At 31.4% G+C, this 24,597-nt stretch overlaps 1 protein-coding gene across 1 annotated transcript in view; it reads left to right on the top strand.

Moving 5' to 3' along the window:
- The first annotated feature begins 22,706 nt into the window (after positions 1–22,706).
- LOC135961278 (G-box-binding factor-like) overlaps positions 22,707–24,597 on the top strand; it is a 155,277-nt gene continuing 153,386 nt past the window's right edge. Inside the window, exon 1 of the mRNA XM_065512774.1 lies at positions 22,707–23,272. Coding sequence (XP_065368846.1) covers positions 23,088–23,272 — 185 coding nt within the window. The 5' untranslated portion in view covers positions 22,707–23,087. The remainder of the gene's footprint in view (positions 23,273–24,597) is intronic.

Raw genomic sequence — 24,597 nt, forward strand, 5'->3', positions numbered from 1 at the left:
AATACGCAAATTGATGAAAGACCCACATTTTGAAAAAGCTAATAAGAAACTTGATGCCTAGTTATCGCTGAAAGCAGGGTTTTTAGAGAACAACAGAGCCGAACATGTAGAACAGCTAGTTAACGACATGTTTAAAGCTTATGAAAAGTTGGGTTTCAGAATGTCATTGAAAATTTACTTTCTTTATTCTCATCATCATAATATTAATAGGCAAGTCGATTTCTTTAGACCCCTTTTACGCTCACATTATACATTCAATTTGGGCAATAAATATACCATTTTAAAGGTATTTATTCACAGAAGTGCAGAATATACATTTTATTGAAATCGGTTCAGTTTTTTTTGGAGTTATAAGCATTTAAAGATGTTACTAACACATATGCAAAAACGTGTACATGTGAATCTTAAGCTAAAATGTAAACAAAGCAATGAGTGTTTGTCCAATTAGTTGTTGTAAATAAATAAGAGATTTTTATTGATTTCGCTCTGTTTTAAGTGAGAGTTGTTATAGAAAACAAAGAAGAAGACTTTAGTAATTTAAAGCAGAGGTTCGCAAAAATAAATCCTCTCACCAATACACTTACTCTCACCAACACATTCAATTCTTTATTTCCCAGCGGCGAAATTTTTGAGGCCTTCAGCTATAAGGCCTTCTGTAAGACCTTCCTAGACCTTTTTTTAGATCCAGTACTCATGCTCGCTTGCCTTCTCAGGAAGACCTTATGGAAGGCCTACCTGCTCCCTTCTTTTTGTTGCTACAAACGTAGTACAAGCAGAAAATACCGTTAAAAACTCACATTCCAAAGACAAAACAACAAATACAAAAAAATGCAAAAAGTGAAGAGAAAAAAAGAAGTAAACTTAAAATAGTTTTGCTTTAATTCTTGGACAAAGCGGTTGTGAGAATTTTTTACTTGGTCATTATTGGATTTTATTATAAAAAAATTAAAATAAATAAGATATCGCTTAGGCCGGGTAAGTTATTAAATTTTAAACATAGTTTAGGCTTAATCAAATATACAATTTATTTAACAAAATTTATTTACAAAAGGCCTGCTACCAGGCCTTTTGAAGAAGGCCTTCTATCAGGCCTGTTAAAGAAGGCCTTGGCTGGCTAGGACATCGTGTGTAAAAAATGTATGAGTATGGAATGGGTCAATAAGTCCTTGTGTCTGCTAAATAAGGCCTTCCAGAAGGCCTGCTTACTACTTCTTTTCGCCGCTGGGTTTATTCAGTGCACCTACAAACACACAAATACAAAAACTGAAAAAATAAAGAAAAAGTCATACACCAATGCTCATGCGTATTCCTAGTTGTCTCGTTGAGTGGACAACGACTACTAAAATGTAAGAGCATAAGAATACGTGTGATTTGATTCTGCACAATTGTGGTATGGGCTGCGCATTACTGATTTAAAGCAGTGATGTTCAAAAATAAAAATGAAGATGGATTGGTGAGAGAGCTGCCCAGCAAACATAATGCCAAACACTTAATAACAAAATGAAGAAAGTTTAGATTTAGAATTTTTGTCGAATAAAACCTATTTATTAAATGAATGTAATTTAAATTTTAAGGAAATGAAAAAATATACATTGTAAGTCCGAAATTCTCTTAAATTTTGCATTTATTTTTGACTTTGTTTTATTGTGTTCAATTGTAATTGAAACGCGTGTGTTTGCTATGCTTCAAACAAAAACAACCAACAACAATGCTTAATAAATTTCTGAAAAAAATTGCGATAGTCTGTCACATGTGGCTTCTTCGCAATCTCTGCGATGAATGAACAAAAGTTTTTAAAAGAGCATAACAAATGTGTGTAAATTTTTCAAACAATTGTTGTATGGCGTGAACATCACTGATTTAAAGACACAAAAACATATTTTGAAGGTGTTTTTTTTATTTTCAAACTCCCATATGCATCAAATTTTGTTTTATAAACCGAAATTTCCATTCAAAATTTGTTTTATAAACCTTTGACAAATTTGAAAACTGTTTATGCATATGGGGGTAAGTATGTAATTGTACCTATGTAAAATAGTAAATATGTAGTTATTTTATAATATGTGCACAACTATAATTGTGACTGTTTTCAAACTTCATATGAATCAATTACTTATCACTGCATGAAGTTTAATCAAAAATGGGACGGGTCGGAAAAAATGGTGAGTCGCCTCCCATACAATAGTTATTTCTAAATATTTTGTGAACTATAATCGCAAGATTCTTCAAACTTACTTTAAATGGCTCTTTTATAATTTTGCATAGTTTCGCTGAAATTGTTCGGGATTGGAATAGTGGGCGTTGCACACCCTATACAAAGTATATAATTAATTTCGAATATCTGTAGAACTATAATTGTAAAAGTGTTTAAACTTATAGCGAATTAATTTCTTATTACTGTGCGGATTTTAGCTGAATATAGACGGAATTAGATTAGAGGACATATCACCCAAAATGGGAGGGGTCGGAAAAGGAAGTGAGTCACCTCCCATACAAAGTAATAATTGCAAGGTTCTTCAAACTTTGTCCGCATAGCTCTCTTATCATTTTACACAGATTGGCTGAAAATGGTCGGGATTGCATTAGTGTTGTGGCACAAAGTTAATAATTAATTTTGCACATCTGGAGAACTATAATTCTAAAATAAATGAAACTCTTTATCAAACAATTTATTACCATTATACGGAGGTTAGCTAAAAACGAATTTATTCCTGTTCCATGTTCGAAGTTTAGCTAAGCATGATCGGCTTAGTAGGAATGACCCCTCCCTTATAAAGGTAAGTTAAAGTAAAGCTTGATATTTACATAAAAGGTTAAAAAATGTGTGGGATCAGAGCAGTGGAGTGTTATCTCCCATACAAAATTAGTTAGTTATTTTCGAATGTCAAGTGAATTGTAATTGAGAGATTCTCAAATTTTGTATGTGTTATTTTCGTATTTCCATTCATATTTTTTTAATTTTACTAGGATAGGGGTAGCGAAGTTCACCGGGTTATGCTAGTTTGTATTATTTTCCATCTAATCTGTGTCTCCACTCACTCTGCTCATATTTACATCCTGGTTCCACCATGTAAAGAAGCTTGAAAAATGATTTAAAGGCCATTGGAACACAACTATGCTAGGTGATTATTGTTGGCGTTAAAAACGAGAAGATCAAAGCTCAAAAGAAAAAGTTAAAGTTTCACGATACTTTGAGTTCAAATTATATACATCTGGGAAAAAAAATACCACCACACCCAAAAAACCCCCTTCATGTTTAATGGTTTTTGTTGTATATTTCGGATTGTATTCGAGTTTTGAGGAAGCCTGACGTATAAGCGAGAACTTTCTCCACCAAACATGACAAATTTACTCTCATCTGTCCATTAAATATTCTTCCACTTTTGGACTGGCCAATTTTGATGTTTCTTTGGGAACTTCATGAGCTTGGTGATATGTCTTGCATTTAAAAGAGGGGCCTTTCTTTGACTGCACGCTGTTAAATTATGTTCTCTGAGACATGTGCGATCTGTTAGTACTCTCGCAGTAATTTAAGGTCCTTTATTAGATCGGTTACAGCTTTGAAAGGATCCCTTTTGCTCTCGCGGATCAATTTTTTGGCGTGAAGGGGGGTCAGAACTTGTTTTCTTCCACGTCTTTCAGCCTTTTCTTTATAATAAATTGCGTTGTGAATCATTTTGTTAGAAAACCCAACCAATCGACCAACTTCTCTATAAGATTTTCCATCCTATATTAGTTTTTTGATTATTTCGCTTTTCTCCCAACTGGAGTCTTTTCCACGATCCATTTTATTTAAAATATGTATAAGAAAAATATAATTTGGCACATTCTTAACGGAAGAAAATTGAGACGTGATGGAAAAAAAATGTGTATGTATATTTAATAAACGATAGGTATAAATAAGAAAACATGACATTTCAAAGCGGGTACTCAATTTTTTTTTAACGCAGTGTTATAAATGCTGATAAACAATCCGCTTTTGGTCGGCAGAGTCTCATTGCGTTCTATGTTTAACATGATAGGTATCAGATTACTAGTGAAATTTTCAACTTTTACTGTTGTTGATCAGTTTATTTTAATACTGAATGCTAAGGATATTCCCCATAATAAAATTGTTGATAGATGTCTATGAAAAACGATAATTACTCTTCGAATACAAGTTGTTATTTAATGAATCTAAATATGTACAGTTAAAAGTTTTCCCTTGCTACACACAGTGGGATCGATCGAAAAAAGAGTGGATAAGTAACCAGGATTTTCTTTATTCCATATTTGCTATAAACTTAACAAAATTTATTGAAATATATCCATATTTGTAGTTTTAGAAAATTCAGATTTATTAACACTGTTTAATAATTACTCTTTGCATAAAAATGGTCATTCGATGAATCCGAGTACTGTGAAAAGTTTTCCTTTGATATTGTGCGCCTTTCAAAAAAGCTTCAACAAATTACACTGTGAACAAAAAACAATGTTGATAGCAACATGTTGCCAAAAAAAATATGTTATGTATTACATATCAGTAGCATGTAATATCAAATTAGATTTATCCCAAATATTAGAAAAACAGATGATTATAATATGCAACTGCAGCAATGGTCACTGTTTAAGGGAGTTATATGAAATACATACATACATACATACTGGTTGTCAAAAGTGAGTAAACATTTGGAATTACAGTGCACTCGCGATAATATGAACACCCCAAAATATGAACTTAGTGTGCAAAAGCTTTAAAATATAAACAGCTTATTTTTGTTTTTAAGTTTTTTTTATCAATTATTAACAGGGTATTGGCTAAATTCTAAATTCAACTGCATAATAATTTGGGGATTTCCCTAGCTGTAGATGGGAATTAGATGCCATTCGCAAATATGAACAATCTTGCAAAAGTGAACTGGCCTGGTTTTAATTAGTTCATATTATCGCGAGTGCACTGATATTATTTTTTTTAAATCTTTTTTTCCAGATCCGATCCTATTATTCAGACTAATCTTCAACAAACCGAAAATGTTAAATTTTAATCGATGGCTAGATTTTCATTATCTTTAAAAAAAAATAAATAATTCACTGGTGTTTACTCACTTTTGAGGCTGAGTGCATGAATGTATGTACAAACATATTTTATATCTTTAAAGACAATTCACGTGTAAAATGTCAGCAATTGTATTCAAGTTGTTGCCCTCTTTACTTGAGTTGAATTTTATTTGAACTAAATTATCGATAACATATAAATGTACTCGTTTTATTCACATTAACTTTATCAAAACACGCACTTCTTCTTCTATTGAATTAAAGTTAAACGCAAACTCAACAAATTAAAATAACGATCCCCACGTCCCACCGATTAGACTCAAAATCAAACATTTACAACCCCATTTCGAGGGTTAAATTTTGTTTTTTACGCAACAAATATAAATTTCAAATCGTAGATTGTAAACAAAAATAGAATTAGGAAATTATATTGTACAAATAAAACCAAAATCAAGTTAAAATAAACTGTTTTTCAGTCGTAATACATACGTCCTTTGAAATGCAGGAGACGAACCAGAACATCTACATAAAATAACGACAGGAAGTGGAAGGTGGTCGGTCTAAGGGACGGATATTTGTGTTGTTTATGGTTGTTTGGAAAGTGTGTGGTTTTTCAAATTTTCTAAGTATTTGACATTCACTTTTTAAGCAAATAGAATTAGTTGCTGGAAGACAGTAGCAGCAACAATAACAGGGGTTTATTATTCAACATGATGGGAAACATGAAAAGTGTGTTCCGAAGCATGATGATGTTAAAGTTGTAGTTGATTACAGAATTTGTATTTGGGGAGACTAAGGAATTGAATGAAAAATAAAACTTAAAACGTGCGTTGTGTAATTATTTTTATACTTGCATTTGTTTACAATTTGTATCTTGTTTTCTTGTTGCTGACTAAATACATGAACAAATGTGGAGATTGTTTATGCCTTTTGGGGATGATTTTACATTATTTGTTATATTAAAATTGTTAAACATTTTGTTTTCTCTTTTATTAAGTGTATTTGAAAATTTAAAATCAAATTTTGTAATGGAAAGTTTTGGTTATTTTTTTTTTTTAGGCAAACATAAACTGCGAAGCGTTTTGCTTGTCTGCAGATATACCCAGAGTCTTTGGTGGGAATCGAACCCGCAACCCTCAGATTAATAGTCCAGCACACTATCGACTTATGTTAGGTTAGCTTATGTTAGGTAAGAGGTAGAGCAAATATGTCTATTAATGATTTGTAGAGTCCCTGTCTACCCCCAATTTACACCAAAATTGGTTAAATAGGAACTTGACTGCTTTTCCAGCTGGTGTATTTCTTCCAGAGCTTATAATTAATTATTTCAATTTGAGCTTGATTCAGGAATTAAACAAATGTTAGCCATTCATTCCATAAATCCATTTACAACATCTAATAAGTTAGCTTCATTTAAACGCTTTTATTTAAATAGAATTTGTCCATAGTTAAATTAATTCATATCGGAATTAACTCATAACAGAATGAGTAATTCAAATCTAATACACAGAGAAATCAGATTCGTGATAGCAACCGAATTTGTTGCCAATCGAATGATTCGGTTGCACACATAGAATTTTTCAGTTCTAACAACATAAAGTCAGTTGATATAGAAGAATTTCAGTTGAGGCAACCAATCTTTAGTTGCCCCTTCCAAAATATTGTAGCCACAACTGTAAAATTCGGTCACTAAGACGAATCTGTTTTCTCTGTGTACAAATTAAACTAAACTTAAGTATTCCGTTTCCATAATATCGGAATTTGGAACTCTGCTTTGGGGAACACTTAGCTTAAATTTATAATGTTGTTAAAAAATAGGTTAAATTCGCATATTTCAGAGGTTTTCTATTTTAAAGCTATCCTTGTTGAGATGTAGCTTTAAAAAAAATATAAAAACTTTAAAAGTTCCCGAGAAGACTTTTTTATGAAGCAGAGAGTAGTAGCAGTTTTTCAACAAAAATAATACGAAAATTCACCATTGTCTCAAATTCAAGATCTATTACTTATGGACTCGTTTAAAAGATGTTGCTTTTAAACATTCTTCATATCATTTTGTTATTTATTGTTTGAATAACAGACCAAATTTTAATCGGGCATACAATGTGCGCAATGTTATGAATGAACTGGGCCATGGTATGGTGAAATTTAAAATTTTGACTTTTCAATAACTCAAAGAGATAAATAGCACAGACAAGTAAATAGACTAAATCAAGAATATATTATTATATTTCGTTGTATACAAACCACTACTTGAGACCCCACATATACTCGAATTCTCCTCTGCTACGGCTATGTGAAATTTTATGCCAGAAATGGCAAATTAATTTTAAAATATTTAGATTCTGCCCCTCTGTGCAGAGTATGTATTGCTCACAATATATGTAATTTTAAAAGTTACCTATAAGTAATTGAACAATCCTGTCATACAAATATGAATTTGAGGAAATTGTCTCAGATTTGCATTATTTGAATCTCCTGTTATTTTGAAAATTCCAGCTTGAAGGTTTTCCTGGTGGTAATTTGAATTAATGAAATTACCAACATGAACGTTTCTGAATAACCTTCGCTTTACCAATACCCACCCGGGTGACCTCTCGGTTTTTATTAGCTTAACCCTTAAATGCATGATTTTTACTTTTATTTTTCTATAAAGTATCAAATATTTAGTTGATTTGTATTTATTATATTTCATTTAGCTTTAGTTTGATTAGAATTTCGTTAGCTGAAACTTTTCGTACTCCATTTGATTTTTCTGAATTAGAATCTGAATTAGTATCAAGCTTATATTCGTCTAAAATTAAGTGGAACTGGAATGTAGACAATTGGCAACAATATGCATTAAAGGGCTAATATTTTTTTTCATCTTGTTTTTATTAAAATTAAATTTAGACTCACTACAAATTTTAGAGTTATATGTATATAATTTAATAAAAACATTTGAAACTTTTTATAAGGTTTTTTCGATTTTTTAAAATTTTGTTCGTCGGATATACAATGTATCCAATGTATCAATGTACCACCCGGGTGGGTATTGGTAAACCATGTACATAAAAAAACCTTTAGTAAAGCGAAGGTTAAGGTGAATATCCAGGATAGGGGCACTTAATTGTACATTTTTCCTGCATTATATGAATCGTTTATTTCAAAAACCAGTCAAGCAACATATTATGGATTTTGAGTAAATCAAAGAAAACCCAATAATCACCGAAGCCCCAAAAATTCAAGCACTTGAACATTTTGTTGGAATTTGACTTGAATTCAAATGTAATTATGCTTTAAACTTTAAAAATATTTGAAAAAATTAAATATTTTTCAAACAAAAAACATATTTCTTGAATTTATGTTTCCTTTTTACTGGATAATGCTATTGAAATAAAGTGTAATACAATTGCTTGACTATAATTCAAGGTTTGAATTACACTTGCTTTCAACTCGAATTTCAGTAAAAATGCTTATTGGGAACTACCTAGTAACCTATGAAAGTTATCCATTTAAAAAATAATATAAAGTTTGCACTTGACTGGTTTCTGAAACAAACAAATTACTGTAAATTTCATACGAAATATTCTTATTTTATTAGGAACTTCAAATGCAAAATTGCAAATGAATTTTTTAAAGAGTTTAACATCATATTCATATATGTATACATGTTTGTTCCACTTCCGCTGTGGGTAATTTAAAAATATTCCCATAAAACTCTTCAAGTATGGTTTTAGAGCTTGTAAATCTTTTATTTTTTCACATTTATTGAGACCTACAACACTTATGAAAAATATAATAGATTAGTGCGTAATAGGACCAGTCAAGCACTTAACTTATTTCTGCGCTAAACACGAATTTCTCGGCTTTGCTTCACCATAATAAGAAGGCAGTATTTAATTTTGGATTTTTTGTTGCTTGACTGGTTTTTGAAGTAAACGATTCATATATTCTAATGGTACTTTATGTTTTTTTTTTTTAAATCAATGATAGTTAGACCCATTTAATCCTAACTGAAGAAAAAACAAGTAAGAGAGCTATATTCGGCTGTGCCTTCACCAAATTATACTTAAAAATAAAAATTTTAAATACTTTTACGTAAACAAATTTTTTTTTTTCCAAATTTGTTTTTTTTTATTTTTTTTTTAATTTTTTCGAATTGTTTTTTAAATTTTTTTTTAATATTTAGCGAAAAAAACTTTTGGTAAAAAAAAATTCGGGTTAAAAATATTTTTTTTCCGATTTAGACCCAACTTATATACGTCTTGCAAAGGTATTTGAAATATCTATCATTAGATATCCATATTGTCTATATTAATGACCTAGTAATCCAGATATAGGTCAAAAATCGAGGTTGTCCTGATTTGTTCCTTATATCTCAGCCATTTGTATTTTCTCGATTTTAAATAACAACCGATCCCGGAGATATTGATATATGAATCGTGTATGTAAGTTATTTTGGGGCTTCGAAAAGTTGATTTCAACAGACAGACATGGCTTAATCGACTCCGCTATATATAGTATAAGGATCCAGAATATATTTACTTTATAGGGTCGGAAAATTATATTGTGGAAATTAGAAACGGAATGACAAACTTATATATACCCTTTTCACGAAGATGAAGGGTATAAAAATAAAATGAGACGAGAAAAGTGATATTTTTAATATTATTGTAATGGAACCCTACACTCATAAAAAAATTGAGTAATCCGTACTTAAATCAATCCGGAGCGGTGTTAATAGTAGGGTAAGTACGGATTTTCTTAAACCGAGTACATAATACTTGATTCAAGTACGTATTCATCAAGCCCAAAAATCTTAATTTTAGCCGAGATTGAATTAATCTTAAAATGAGCTTGATTCAAGAATTCTAAACTTGTTTTAAGCACGAATTCATACTTGATATAATCCAAAAATCGGATTGAGATAAGAATGTCCCAGAATGAATTAATCGCAAAATGAGCTTGTTTCAAGAATTCTGAACTAGACTTAAGCACGAATTCGTACTTGATATAATCCAAAAATAGGATTGTTTTAAGCCCGAATTCGTACTTGATGTAAGCCAATGTTTTAATTTAATTTCTTGCTACTGTTTAGTCTACTAATTAAAGTTCTTATAATATTAAATAGTATTTTAAATCTACTTTTAAACTAATATCCAACGAATATTTGTAGAAAGTTTTGAAATCTTATCATTTGGCTTTTACAATCTCTCCCGTCATTGAGTGTTGCATACGAGTCTAAAATAAAAACCATTTCACTCCATCTCCAAAAAGCGATTATTATAAAAATAAAGTTAAACAACAAAATAACACAAGTACACAAGTACATGTGAGCGCTTGGGTACAGATGTATGGAAATATCCATTAAAGAAATATAAGGAAGCATCGATGCCATTATTTTACTCTAAATGAAAATTTATTTAATGTTTTACATACGAAAACGATTAAAACTTGCTCGAACCACAATCAAGATTTCCTGTTCTCCAGTGACAATGGAAAAAATGTAGCAACTTATTCATACCCTGATGAAGACCATTAATGGATTCCCTTGTTCTATTGTCGCTTTTTTGTTCCACAGTTTTCGTTTAGAATATTGGTTACAGTTGTCTGCATAAATGGTTGGATGGATGGCTGGCTGGCTAGCTGAATGCACAAATATGTGTATGGTTGGATGTTTGGCTGGTTGGATGGGTTGTTCTGTTAAATATTGTTTGTTTGTTGCTCTTCTGGTTGCGGTGTTGGTTTGTTATTGTTTCCATTTCATGCAGCAACAAGGGTGACTTTATTTCATTTCGTTTCTTTTATTGCAAACAATCCTTACAATAACAACGCAATATTTGTTTTCTGTTTTGAAGCTTTTACACTTTTTAATCTACGGAAAACCACGTGGTTTTAGCCGCATAAAAACTTCAAGTGTTAATGGCTAAAGAGAGAGGGAAAAACTAAGAGAAAGTGGCAGAATGAGTATACGAATGTTAAAAGTATGAGCAGCGAGAATAAATGAAAAGTGGTTATAAATGAAATTCAAGTTAACGGGCATCATGTGGCGCCATTTAACTCGCAAACAAATTTCACTTTTGCTGCACTCACACTCGCAATCAGAGACACACACACGCACACCAGCACATGTTAATAATAAATAATGAAAGACTTTTGAACATTGCATACATTTTGGCGCCTAAGGGTTGTTTTGTTTGTAATTTGGATTTCATTTGTTTGGCCTCACGAAAGTTTATTATTATTTTCTGTATGTTTTTGTTTTGTCTTTGTTTGTGTGTTTGTTTACAAGCACTTATATATGTATGTAAATTACACATTTGGCTTATTTTGTTTTTATTTAAAAACATAATGCTTAAATTTTCATAGCAAATTTTTAGGCATAGTAAATAGCTTTTTTAAAAAACATGTTTTCTTTTGTCAACATGAATTTAAACAATGTTGATAAGGTTATGCAACATGTTTGTATTTTGTTCAGAGACATTTGTTGAAGTAAACTTATAAACAAAGTTAAAATGTTGACATTTTGTAGAAGCAGAGTAGAGGGATTCACTGTTCAATCTTTGTTTATTTGCTATTTTTAATACACTGAACCAACTTTGAACCCAAGCACACCCAGTTGGCCACGTATTCAAGACATCCTCAATGATAGGTACACGACAACGAGGGTAACCCAGATAAAACCGTGAATGACTAAAAGTGCGACAATGTAGCTCAGTTTGTCATTTACATAGTAACAATGAAAAATTCGGCTATAAGTTAACAGAAGACCACATTCAAGATAATGTCGCTCAGCTCTTCATCAACATTCAAGACATTGTCGCTGATCTTGTCATCAATTGTGTTTGATATAAGACAAGTCTTACATAAGTCGTGTTCCACGAATTTTCGAACTGGGCACACGTTAATATGAAGACGATTATTTCGACGACCACTGTTGCCACTATAGCCAATTTAAGCTAATTTATATTTTAGAAGGCGACAATGAACAGTGTTGTCAACATAATGAGAAATCTATATATATAAAAAACGATGTTTGTATGTACGTATGTTCCGATTGCACTCAAAAACGGCTGGACCGATTTTAATAACATTTTCAGAGAATCTTCAAAATAGCCTTGCCACCGTAAAGTCAGATTTTTGATTTTCGGTTTATGGGCGGAGGTGCGTGGCAAAATCATATTTTTACATTATACCGCTAATGCCATCTATATATACAAAAATCGGCTGGACAGATTTTGATGAAATTTTCAGGGAATCTTCAGAAAAGCCCAGCGGTTTATACAGTAAAGTCAGATTTTTGATACTCGGTTTGTGGGCGGAGGGATGTGTAAAAATTAAATTTTTACATTATACCGCTAATGCCATTATATATATAAAAACAGATGTGTGTATGTATGTTCCGTATGGACTCAAAAACGGCCAGACCGATTTTGATAAAATTTTCACGGAATCTTCAGAAAAGCCTAACGGGTAATACTGTTAAGTCAGATTTTTGATTTTGGGTCTGTGGACGGAATGGCGTGGCAAATACTATTTTTTATACTATACCGCTAATGTCATCAAAAAAAAAAGATTATTGCATAATTGTTGATCCACCTTTTCTTCAATTAATATAGATAGTTTATTTAGTTTCCTATATACAGGCTTAGAAGAACAGTAATTATAATAATTTGTCCATACTTATTTGTCGACCAATTAATTTCAAACACTTCTTAAACATATCCAAAAGTGCAACTCATGCTTTCAAATAACGTCGGCTTCATGCCCACTTTTAAAGTTCAAGGCCAAATGTACCACAGAATTGGATAATTGCTCCCGCTTCCCAATGATGATGCGAAGTTCCTTCAAGTTTTTTAACTGGAAATTAAGCTACAGAAGCCGAACGCTATCAACGAACAGGCATGTGCATTTTCTGCAATACCTTTCTGCTCAAAACAATTGTTGGACATCGGAAATGGAAAAATTTCAATTGATCCCTTCACAAATGAGATTTCGTTCCCGGATTTCTGCCAAATGCAAATGAATATTCAAGCCGTTGTCGACAAGGTATTCCCAAGTCTTACAACCAACTACAAAGATTCGCTGTGGGCACATGCAATTTTGGCACCAACAAATTATGATATTAACAAGCACAATAAGCAAATACAATTGAAAATGCCTGGCGAAACAATAAAATACAAATCGATTGATACAGTAATGAACGAAAAACAAACCGTCTATTATCCTACTGACTTTTTGAATTCATTGAAACATTGAAGGTTGGATCACGGACTTTGTCGGACACTTTATATTAAAATCGAGATCAAGATGCAATATAAGGGCCAGCAACGCGGGCCGGGCTCAGCTAGTATGGAATAAATGGGAGCTGTAAAATATTTTAATTTATTTAATAAAAGGGAACACCAAAAACATTAAAGGTTTTATTCATAATCCATTTTTAAAATTATTACAGTTTTATAAAACCTTTTATAAAATAATAATTGATTATGAATTTACCCCCTTAAGGGCCATTATTACAACTTGCCTTTATTTTGGAAATAGTAAAAGGTAACTCAAGCAACAGAAAAAGGTACCCTTAAAGTTAACTTTTACTATTACGAACATAAATGCAAAATGTAATAATGGCTGTAAATATTATAAATTCATTAAAAACTAAGAGGTTTTAAACAAATAAATTGATTTGTTCTTGCATTTTTACGGCATACAAGTCTAGTATATTTTGTATAATCACTTATTTGTGTACAAATTAAATATTTGAAAGCGACACTGAAATATACTATTTTCCTAGATATTGAAATTTAAAAATTTTGCTATACCTTTTTTAAAAATATAGGGCGTCATTATGGACCTAATGAACTCGAACTTTTTGTTAGTTAGACAACTTAACTACCAATAATATACAAACGATTTAAAAGCAATATCAATTATGTATATATAAACATCTTAGAAATCGGATGGAAAAAAAAACAATTTTAAATTATATATTATTTATTTTTAATTTTAACAAATTCGTGACCAAAAACTAAATTTCCTCGAAATCGGCCAACTTTAAATCCTATAAAATTTTGGATTTAAGATGTTCATGAAATTTTATGATTTCCAATTTCGATGTCACAAAATTTTTATAGTTTGTATTTTTTTTTATAACTTTATATTTATTTATTGAATCTGCCTATATCATTAGGCCTTACAATAAGTTGTTAAATCTTATAACTAAAATTAGCCGAGCAAGCGGATTCTGGTGGCATTGTAGTTTCAGTATATATTTATCACGTACTTTCTTAAACTCATCCTTCACTAGTGGTACTTCCAAGTCCCTGTGGATGTTCTCATTTCTTATGTACCATGGTGCACCCGTCATGGTCCTAAGAATTTTCGATTGCGCCCTCTGTATAAGCTCAATACTGGAATTACTGGCCGTTCCCCACAATTGGATTCCATATGTCCAAATTGGTTTTAAAACACTTTTATACAGGATGACTTTTGTATTTTTAAAATGGATTTCTTTTCTCAATCGATTTTTAGACGTTACACAGTGGTTTAGAAACTTTATTTTAGAAATAACTCGGCTGAAACCTTTAATTTTTCGAGAATTTTTTTACAGATTCAAAAGAATTGAATATTTTTCATATCTGATTTTACTACAGGAAAATTTAGGGAGAATAAGTGAAAAAATTCATCTTTTGGCAGAAAAAAAGGGAAACTTTTTTTACCACTCACAATGAAAATATGCGTTCCACTAATAATGACATAATGTCCATGGACATTATGTCTCTCCAAAAGATGACATTATGTCCATGGCCATTATGTCATTTTGATAGTGTCATAATGTCCATGTGTAAAGTGTCGTAAAGTCCATGGACATAATGACACTTTTGGAGTGACATAATGTCCATGATATTTAAAAAATAATTTAAGTATTTATGTTTTAATTTAACTTCTATCGAATAGTAATAGTAATAGTAATAAGACGATAGCTTCAATTTTTAGTTATCTGTTATCTGAATTTTGTGGAATTCAGACGTCACAAATTTAAAGTTTAAAAAAGTAAAAGTGTTAAAGTGTTAAAATGGGCAATGTAAAATATAAATATGAATTTAGGAATAAAATTGACAAAAAAAGAGAGTTCAATAAAAAATTTAAGAACTTTCACTTCAAAAAAATACTTTTTAATAATTTATTTACAAGAAAGGCTTTATTTAGCGAAGCCACCTGCCGCGTTCTATGGAGAAGAAAGTCCCTAAGAGCGACCGTAGGCCGCCACGCAGAAAAACTTTATTTACAAAGACAAGTTTTTTGCACAGTAGCATGGCGAGCAACTATTCGGTATCGCAGAAAAAGGTATTTCTTATTGGCGACCTGCGGCCGCTTTTAGGGGCCTTCTCCACCATGAAACGCAGCAGGCGGCTTCGCTACATGAAGTTTTCTAATATATGAAAATATAAACTGTTACTAGGATCAAAAATTTTATAAAAATTAATTTGGACATTATGACACTTTCAAAAGTGTCATAATATCCATAAGCAAAGTGACATAGTGTCCATGGACATTATGACACTACCGAAATGAAATAATGTCCATGGACATAATGTCACTATATGGGGTGTCATAATGTCCATGGACATTATGTCAATGGACACTGTGACATGAAACCCTGAAATTAATAAACCTTCGCATAGTTAATGCATCTTATAGAACTACATATATACTGACCATTTTAACGATCTTTATCGTTCATTTTTCTTCACAAAAAATCATGAAATTTTGTTCTTTAAAATGTTAATTCTCTAGACCTTAAGTTTTTAATAATACCAAATACTTGTACATAGTACATATATCTACCATTCAGGAGAATCCCAAATCTTGCCTTCTCTTGAAATTTTTACTTTGGGAGCATCGAAAATCGGAAAAGTGGAAATAATAGCAATGAAGTAATTCAATCGCTGGATTGATTACATATTTCACAAAAAATGTTGGCTACCGTTACCGAAAAGCTACCGTTACCCCTAAAAAAACACTCTTTCAGATAGACTAATGTTACATTCATTCATTTTTATTTACCGTTATTCAGTTATAATACCTTTACAGCTAAATTACCGTTATCGAAATAATCCAAATCATTTTTTTAACATTTCATTTTCAACATTTCGAGTCGGTAGCCAACCTTGTTCACTAAATATGAACAGCCAAAAATAATTTGATTGCGCAATCACAGATAAATTGCTCATGACAAATTGAAAGATAATAACTTTTACTATCACCTGAGATTGTTTGGACCTATTCACATTATAGATTTTTTTTATCTATAAGCTACTTTAGCCAACTCCTTTTCTCTGAACTTCTATTGAACTTATTAAATCTAGTTATCCCACACTCTTAAGGAAAATAAATATTTCTTATTTTTGTTTTTTGTCTTCAATTTTAATTAATATTTGTCAGTGTGTTCCCTATACTGCTCCAAGTCTTGTGTGATTTTATCACACTCCTTCAATGCACACATGTTCCGTACTACAGCTAGACATGTTAAATACTAATAAATATTCAAAAGAATCTCATAAAAATTTATGATCACTCCTTTAACACTGCATACTAATACACACACGCAATCATTTCAAATTACACACAGATACAAGAACTTTACAAATACATTTGCTTATTTTGAGCTCTGGAAATAAATGAATGTTTTAAGCCACCTCTACCGTGTGAGTCATTCATTCAGCCACCATCCCTGATTGTGCTTTCTGAAAGTGGCGTATTCCAATCAGACACCCTTCTTTGTTTACGAGTTTTCTCTCCCACCTTAATGTGCTTGGCTAGCGCTACTGTATCTAATATTATTTGAGTCCCATTGTGAAAGTGTATGTGTGTGTGTGTACGAATGTGGACAGCTGAAATTGGAAGTAAAAGTGTACAACTGTATATTGCCTGTATACGATTAAAGAGGACATAAAGACACTCATATGCAGCGAAGCACGTGCCTAAATTACCATGAATACAACGCTTCGCTCAAGGGGTGAAATTTTCGAATGTACGGGGACTTGTGCTACTTGTACTCACTCGTATTTGTTGTCCTGCTAATGTGAGTATTGTAAGTAAATTAAAATTCGCGCTCACAAATACACGGGGAAAAATCAACTGCCCTGCAGCCTTTGAACATTTTTTAAGTCCTACAAAAATGTTCCATTAGTTAGCTATCAAATTTAGATACAAGACTTTCAACTATATTTAGCACATGCATGTTATACTGAGGGGTCATTTGACATATTTTACATAACCATTTACTAAAGAATGGTTCTAGTTTTGTAGCTTGTACAAAACTAGAACCATGTTATTCTTGATTCGAGAATTTATTATCAATAGTAACATTGAATTGGAAACCAGTCAAAGAGAAAAGTAGTCAATTGCTACCTTTAAAACTACAGGGTTATACATGTAAACATCTAGGTATGTGTGTGCTTGCATAAAGACTTATTTAATTTAAAATATTCTCTGTGCTTGTGAATTGAGATATCGCAAATACTTAAATATTCATTTTGTTTTGGTCATAATCTCTTTATACTCAAATAACAGTGGTCCACAAGAAATTATATAATTAGCTTTTCATTTTTGATAATTGTTTGTTAATTTAAAATACAGATGAATTCAATTAATATTCGTTAATATTATTCCATTTCATATAAAACTAGTTTAGTCAGTATATATTTTGTCGATTCTCAGATTATTTTAAGAATAAAATAGTATCTCAATTTTATTATGGCTTTATTAGAAAAAATTACTTTATCCATTACTATTTTATTAATCTGGTTGCTTAGGTATCAAAGTCAGACTTTCATTTCCAAGACTTTATTGAGGGTTTTTTGATCTTTCTCACATATGGCATGGACGAAATTCACTCTTCAAAAACGTCTAACGTGGTGAAATGCCAATGACCAGTTGAGGTTGTTTAATAGTAAATCGTATTGTATTTTAAGATAATATGGTAAATAATATCTTTTGAACACGGTTTTTGTTTTTAATAACCTATATGGGCATTTTCTGGGGTCACGAACGTATGTACGAACACTTTTGTTGTCCAAAGAATATAGAAAAAAAACTTTTCCTAGCATTGTTTTTTGCGATTCGATAGCATTTTGATAGCTGTATGTTTAGTGCAATAGATGAATTCCATCGACTTAAAGTTTTCACAATAATAGTTATAAACATGTGGTGACGAACGTACGCAAAATAGAAGTCAACTTTAGCTGACAGTAGTGAAATGAAAAAATCTGCGAAATGCAACGGAATATTTAAAAGCGATTAATTTATTTTAAAAGTGTACTAATGTAGGTCTCTATCCGGTATTTACACAATAAAATATCTCTATTGGTTTTTGTTTAATTGGATTAAGTACTGGTCTCGCACGTACGGGTGGCGAACGTACGATTTTTCCATATGTTTTTTTACTATTCTCACCATGTATTTTCTCATAAATGTCATCAAATTTCCTTAACAAACATGTAAGAAAGTAGCTCGGTCAAGCCCGACCATTTAATACCCTCACTATGTAACATTTTTCTTTTAAGAATTCAATAATATATATTCGTGAGTAATTTTCGTAGTGGGCCTTAATGGGAGCTACAGTGCCGGACTTAAATATTCACACAGCATACAGATTTATCTTTAATCTTCCATATTTTTTAAACGAAGGGCACAACTTTCGTACGGGTTTCAAATAAATATTTATTTACGTATAACTTATTGAAATATATGGAAAAACTAAACATAAGTTGGCACATTTCAGAAAATGGGGGACAAAAATATTCACACAGTTTCTAATTTTTAATAGGAAAATAGTTTTTTTTAATAGTTTAGTATTTTGTGGAGTAGCCTATCTTTTTAATGACTTCTTTTAATCGTCTTGGCATTGAATCGACCAATAAGTCCGGCACTGTATGTCCAATTATTGACCGATCACCATGAAATTAGGTCGTGTAATTTATGTCTTTATGAAAGTTATTTATGTTGAATTTTATGTGTATACCAATGTTTTTAGAAGATATATGCACGTTAAAGTGCATCGGGTCTTATATGGGAGCTATGACTAAGTATAAACCGATCATAATAAAATCTGGTGACATGAATTCGGTATATATAAAACATATTTGGAACGATATTTGTGTATATACCTACATAAATTAAACATTGATGACCGATAAAGTCCAATTTCGTACGGACATTTGTATGGAGGCTATGTGAAATAATGAACCGATTTCAGCCAGTTTCTATAGGCTTCGTTCTTGGGTCGAAAAAATTATATGTACCTAATCTTGTCGAAATATCTTCAAAATTGTGACATGTACTTTGCGCAAAAGGCTTACATGGACAGCCAGCTAGACGGACGGACGAACATCGTTTCAGATCGACTCAGAAAGTTATTCTGAGTCACAGAAAATCACAGAAGATCGAATGAATCATTCTGATACGAGTTAAGAAAATAAATGCATTCTTTATGAAAAAAATTTACTTACGGTCACGAACTTACGAAATTTTGCAAATAAAAAAAAACTTTATTTAATTGTGACCTAGAATTTTTTTTTATTTACAAATTAGTGACCCCGAACTTAATTAAAATGTGTTCTGTCTGGCTCCAGTTGACGGTTAATGCAAAGCAATTACAATAAAATTACGTTTTCGGTCGCGAACGTACGATAAAACATTGATAAGAAACAAAGTAAGAATTAACCGTTAATCGAACTTTGTTTGTTCTATTAAGGGTTAATTTTAATTTTTGTGCTATTATTATAAATACTACAAATCATGTTATACTTTTCTTGAGTTTCATCAAAATCGGACCAAAAATATATAACATTTCGCAATTTTTCCATGAGAAATTCCAAATATAGAAAAATTTGACCTTTGACCTTCACGATTTAAAGGTTAACGTTATCCAATTTTAGTAAAACTTTCAGACTATATTTTAAATGACCAGGGCTATAATATTATGAATAGATTTTACTTAAAATTTATAACAGTAAGGAAATTGGGCTCATTCACCAAAATATGGACAAAAAATTAGTTTTTCTTGAAAATCGCAAAACTTAAATCGCAGGTACGGAAAAACTGTAACAGGTATTGACATAATTTTTTCATACTTTTATTCCATATTATGATCTCAATAAATCCCAATGTGATGATCGAAAAATTCTGAAATTTGTTTAACAAAATTTTTAAAAATTTAAAAATGGAAATTCGATACAGCCTTTAAAAAAATATTTTTTTTTGGCTATACCTGCGAATAGGTTAAAGGTATCCGACGAAGACAAAACTCATACACAAGTGAATAAGGATATATTTTTAATAAAAATTTGTTTTTATTTTAATTTTTCTCGAAATATGTTAATTTTTTTTCCAAAATTTCTTGTTCAAGTGGCCAGAGACACGTTAATGGTCTGGCGAATTTGTAATAACTTTACCATTTTTTAACCAAATTTTGTCATTTATCTCTCATTATAACGATAATTACGTACACATTTCGATTCTTTTGTATTCAATTGCAAAAGTATTTATTTAGTAGAAAAATTTTTACAAAAAACTGAAAAAACCGAATTTTGGCGATAATACAGTTTTTGGGTCATTTTGACCCAAAGGAGATACAGGGTCAATTTCCAAAAAAAAATTTTAATGTAATATTCATTAATATAAATAAATCTACATATTTCTAGAAAACAATGCATATAAATAGTAAAATTTAGCATATATCTGAACTTTGACCTCGATGCGCGTCCAGAAATCGTTGTCCGATTTGGCCCAAATTTTCAGCACTTAACTTCTAGACCTAGTGTCACAATATTCCACCCGGCACTCTTTGAAATCTAAAAAAAAATCGGCTGTCAGTCTAATGTCCATATGTCATTTTGAAGGGTACATATGTCATTTATTTTCACTTTTTAGCTTCTAAAATGTACCAACCAATCGTCATATGCGGGAAGTTTTACTTTACTTCTTTAACTTGAAAAAAAGTGCCGCTGAAGCACACCGATTGCTCACCAAAGCTTATGGAGAATGTGTTTCATCGGTTTCAACGTGGGAAAGATGGTTAGTAAGTAGTAATTTTGACACGTATGACAATGGGCATCTTTGGCCAGCCAAAAAAAAAACTTTGAAGACCAAGAATTGGAGGCATTACTTCATGAAGATTGTTGTAAAGATCAACAAGAGCTTGCAAAATCATTGGAAGCTGCTTAAGCACCAATTTCAATACGTTTATATATTTTTACTCGAAATAAAAAAAAAAAAAAACATTGTACATATCTCCTAAGTTATAAGAGGTATTTGAGAGTTGCTCGAGATTATACCAATACATATGTATATGTAATTTTTTTTTGAAATCGGCAGACAGACAATGAAATAGAATCTTTTTAAAAATTTAACATACCCAAGGTGTCCTACTTTGGATACACTTGGCCGCACCTATGGTGGGCCCATTCGGTCAAAATTAAAAACTTACAATTGACAATACTTCTTATTTACGCATGTCAAATTTCTAAATCACTTAGCGTTTAGAAGTTATAGATTTATTTCCCTATACCACTGTGCGTCATTTTGTTTGAATCTGCTTTGTAAACTAAATTTGGTACAACCGATATCATTCTATGGTCCCACTGTAAACTTTTTATACTTTATAATTGTATCAAATACTTAACAAAGAGAAACGAAATTTTGTAGTTTATTTGCCACATAAGGCATGCAACAACAAAAACACAATATAATTTCAACAATATGCACAGTTACGGGCATATTCTACCACCCAACCTCACCCTCCAAAATAAAAATCAGACACAAAAACATTAAAGTGCAAAAAATATTTAAAAAAAAAATCAACAAAACTGAATGAACCCTTATTTTGTTTAATAAAAAACCCATAATTTAAGTGTGTGTTTTACACTCGGTGCCGGTAAATATGCATTTAAAAGTGTGTGTGTGTGTGTTTACGAGTAAAAACACTAGCAAACAAACAAAGAAAGAAAAATCAAACCATAACAGTAACTAAAATTCAATAGACACATACACACACACACACAAACACATACTAACAGTGTTTAAAACTCATGCAAACGCACAACGAAAAGACTCACCACGGTCATGGACAACAAATAATAACAACAACGACGACGACGACATTGAACTGAATTGAAAAAGGGATGCAAAAAATTAACACAACAACAACAAAACTTACCCTTGTGTATTCATTCTCTAGTCGATATTGCAGCAGAGCAAAACAAGAACACGACGAAGAAGCAAAAGAAAAACAAACCAGAAAAAAATCAACAAAAATACTAAATAGCAAAAACAACAACGACACTGAACAGCAGCAGAAATTGTACGAACAAACGTGGAAGGTTTTTCATGTGACTGACTGACACAAACTTTGAGCCAAAACAAAAATGTTGGAAAATTTCAACGATTAGATTAAATTCGATTGCAACGTGAGCGGTACGGTTTAGATGTTGATGTTGAAATGAAAGTGGTTGATTTGACGTTTCGTGATTTCGTTTCTTGTTTTGGTTTTTTCTAACAACAAATACAGTGATTTACAAAACATGATTTTGGTGTAATTTAATTTTTCAAAAAATAATGAAATAAATGTTTAACAAATAACCAAAAATAATCAAATTAAAATTGTGAAACAAAGAAAAATACTAATCAAAAAAAAAAAATAGAAAAGCAAAGCAATAATTGAAGAAAAGAAAAGAGAAAGGAATCTCAAGTTTATCACCTTGAGAAAATCCTATAAAAAGTTTAACAAAAGAAAATAAAAGAAAAATGTTCCCAGGAAATGTTGCAGCATCATCATCGCCGCTATCGTCTTTCTTTGTTTGTTTACCAATGTTGCTGCAACTGTGTGTTCTTTGTGTCGTTGGCGTGTAAATACTTAAAGTGTTCGTGTATTTATTCTATGCGTGCGCATCCGCATCCGCTGTGTTCGTCTTTGTGTTGTAATTTTTGTTAAATTTTCTAAACAACATTCGATTTTGTTTTGATTCCCAGTCTTCTTGTTGGATATTTTTCTTTCGACTGTGTAATGTTTACAAATGTCAAACATGAATTCAGATGATAATTTCAGTTTGGCCGGCAACAATGATGAATCCGACGAAGAAGTCATCGAGAGCATGGAATTGCTCGAGGGCAATTATCAAATGATAAGACAATGGGTGCCACCAGCACCCAATTATTGGGATGCACCACCAAAGGCTGTCATTAAATCGGCAGAAGTGAGGTAAATTTACAAAATACATAGTAAAATAAAAAAAAGAAATTCACATGCATACAAATCAATTTCCTTTTAAAAAACAAACAAATGGACAAACAAAGGAAACGGCATAATATTAGAAGTGAAATATTGATATTTGCTTTGAATATTTTTTGTTTTTTAAAAACAAATAAAAGCAAATATAATGTGTAGAAAATTAGGATGGAAATCAGTCTGAAATATTCCCATCACCATATATTATAAATGCTGATTATATGAGTAACACCCAAAAATTAAAATGGATATTTTATTTTTTATGCACTAGTTTCAATAATTACTCGGACAAGTCCGACCGAAAATTCGATTTCTATTTCGGATTAGGCAAAAGATCGGTCAAACTCCAATACTGTAATACCTTTATAATCCGGATAATTGATTGCAGACCCTAATTCGGATTATCAAATTATCGAATAAAAATTTCAAACATTGTTCTTGTATTAAAAATGCTTTTAAAACACATATCTAATTATTCTTATATATAAAAAGAAGTGTACATTTTGATGTCACCACTAACTGCGAAAACGGGTCGACCGATTTCAAATTTCAGGGTACGTTGGGGATGGTCTGTAGATGGTTTATGTGAAGTTTGCACGAAATCGGCATAGTGGTTCCGGAGATATGGCTGGACCGATTTTTATCAAATTTTCAGTGAATCTTCAGATTTTTGATTTTCGGTTTGTGGGCGGAGGGGCATGGTAAAATCAAATTTTTACACTATACCGCTAATGACACTATACCGCTAATGATTTCAAAGTCAGTAATTGTGGCCAAACTTTTGCAAATAAAAAAAATCCAAAAAAAAATTGTCAAAAAATTATTTTTATTTTTTCATTCGAGAAATAAATGATGATGTCAACAAGCTCAATGAGCGAATTAATTGAAACTGACTGGCGAAACAATGAAATACAAATCGATTGACACAGTAATGAATGAAGAACAAGCCTCAATTATGATACTGAAACATTGAAGATTGGATCACAGATAATGTTTCTCCTCAACATAAACGCGCCAAAATTATGCAACGGAACATGATTGACCATCAAAAAATGTTCACCAAATTGAGGCAACAATCATCGGTGGCAGATTAAAATGCGAAGACGTACTGATTTCACGCATACCAAAGATTTCCAACGACAAAGCATAAGGCCAATCGTTGGCTATTGCTGGCTTACATTTGGAAAATTCACGTTTTGTATGTGGTTTGCTCTCGAGTAAATAAAAAAAAATAAACGTATATCCCCTGTCCTTAAGATGAATTCATAAATATATCCCATTTGCCTTAAATACATCCG

Source organism: Calliphora vicina, chromosome 5, assembly GCF_958450345.1.
Source record: "Calliphora vicina chromosome 5, idCalVici1.1, whole genome shotgun sequence".
Lineage (NCBI taxonomy): Eukaryota > Metazoa > Arthropoda > Insecta > Diptera > Calliphoridae > Calliphora > Calliphora vicina.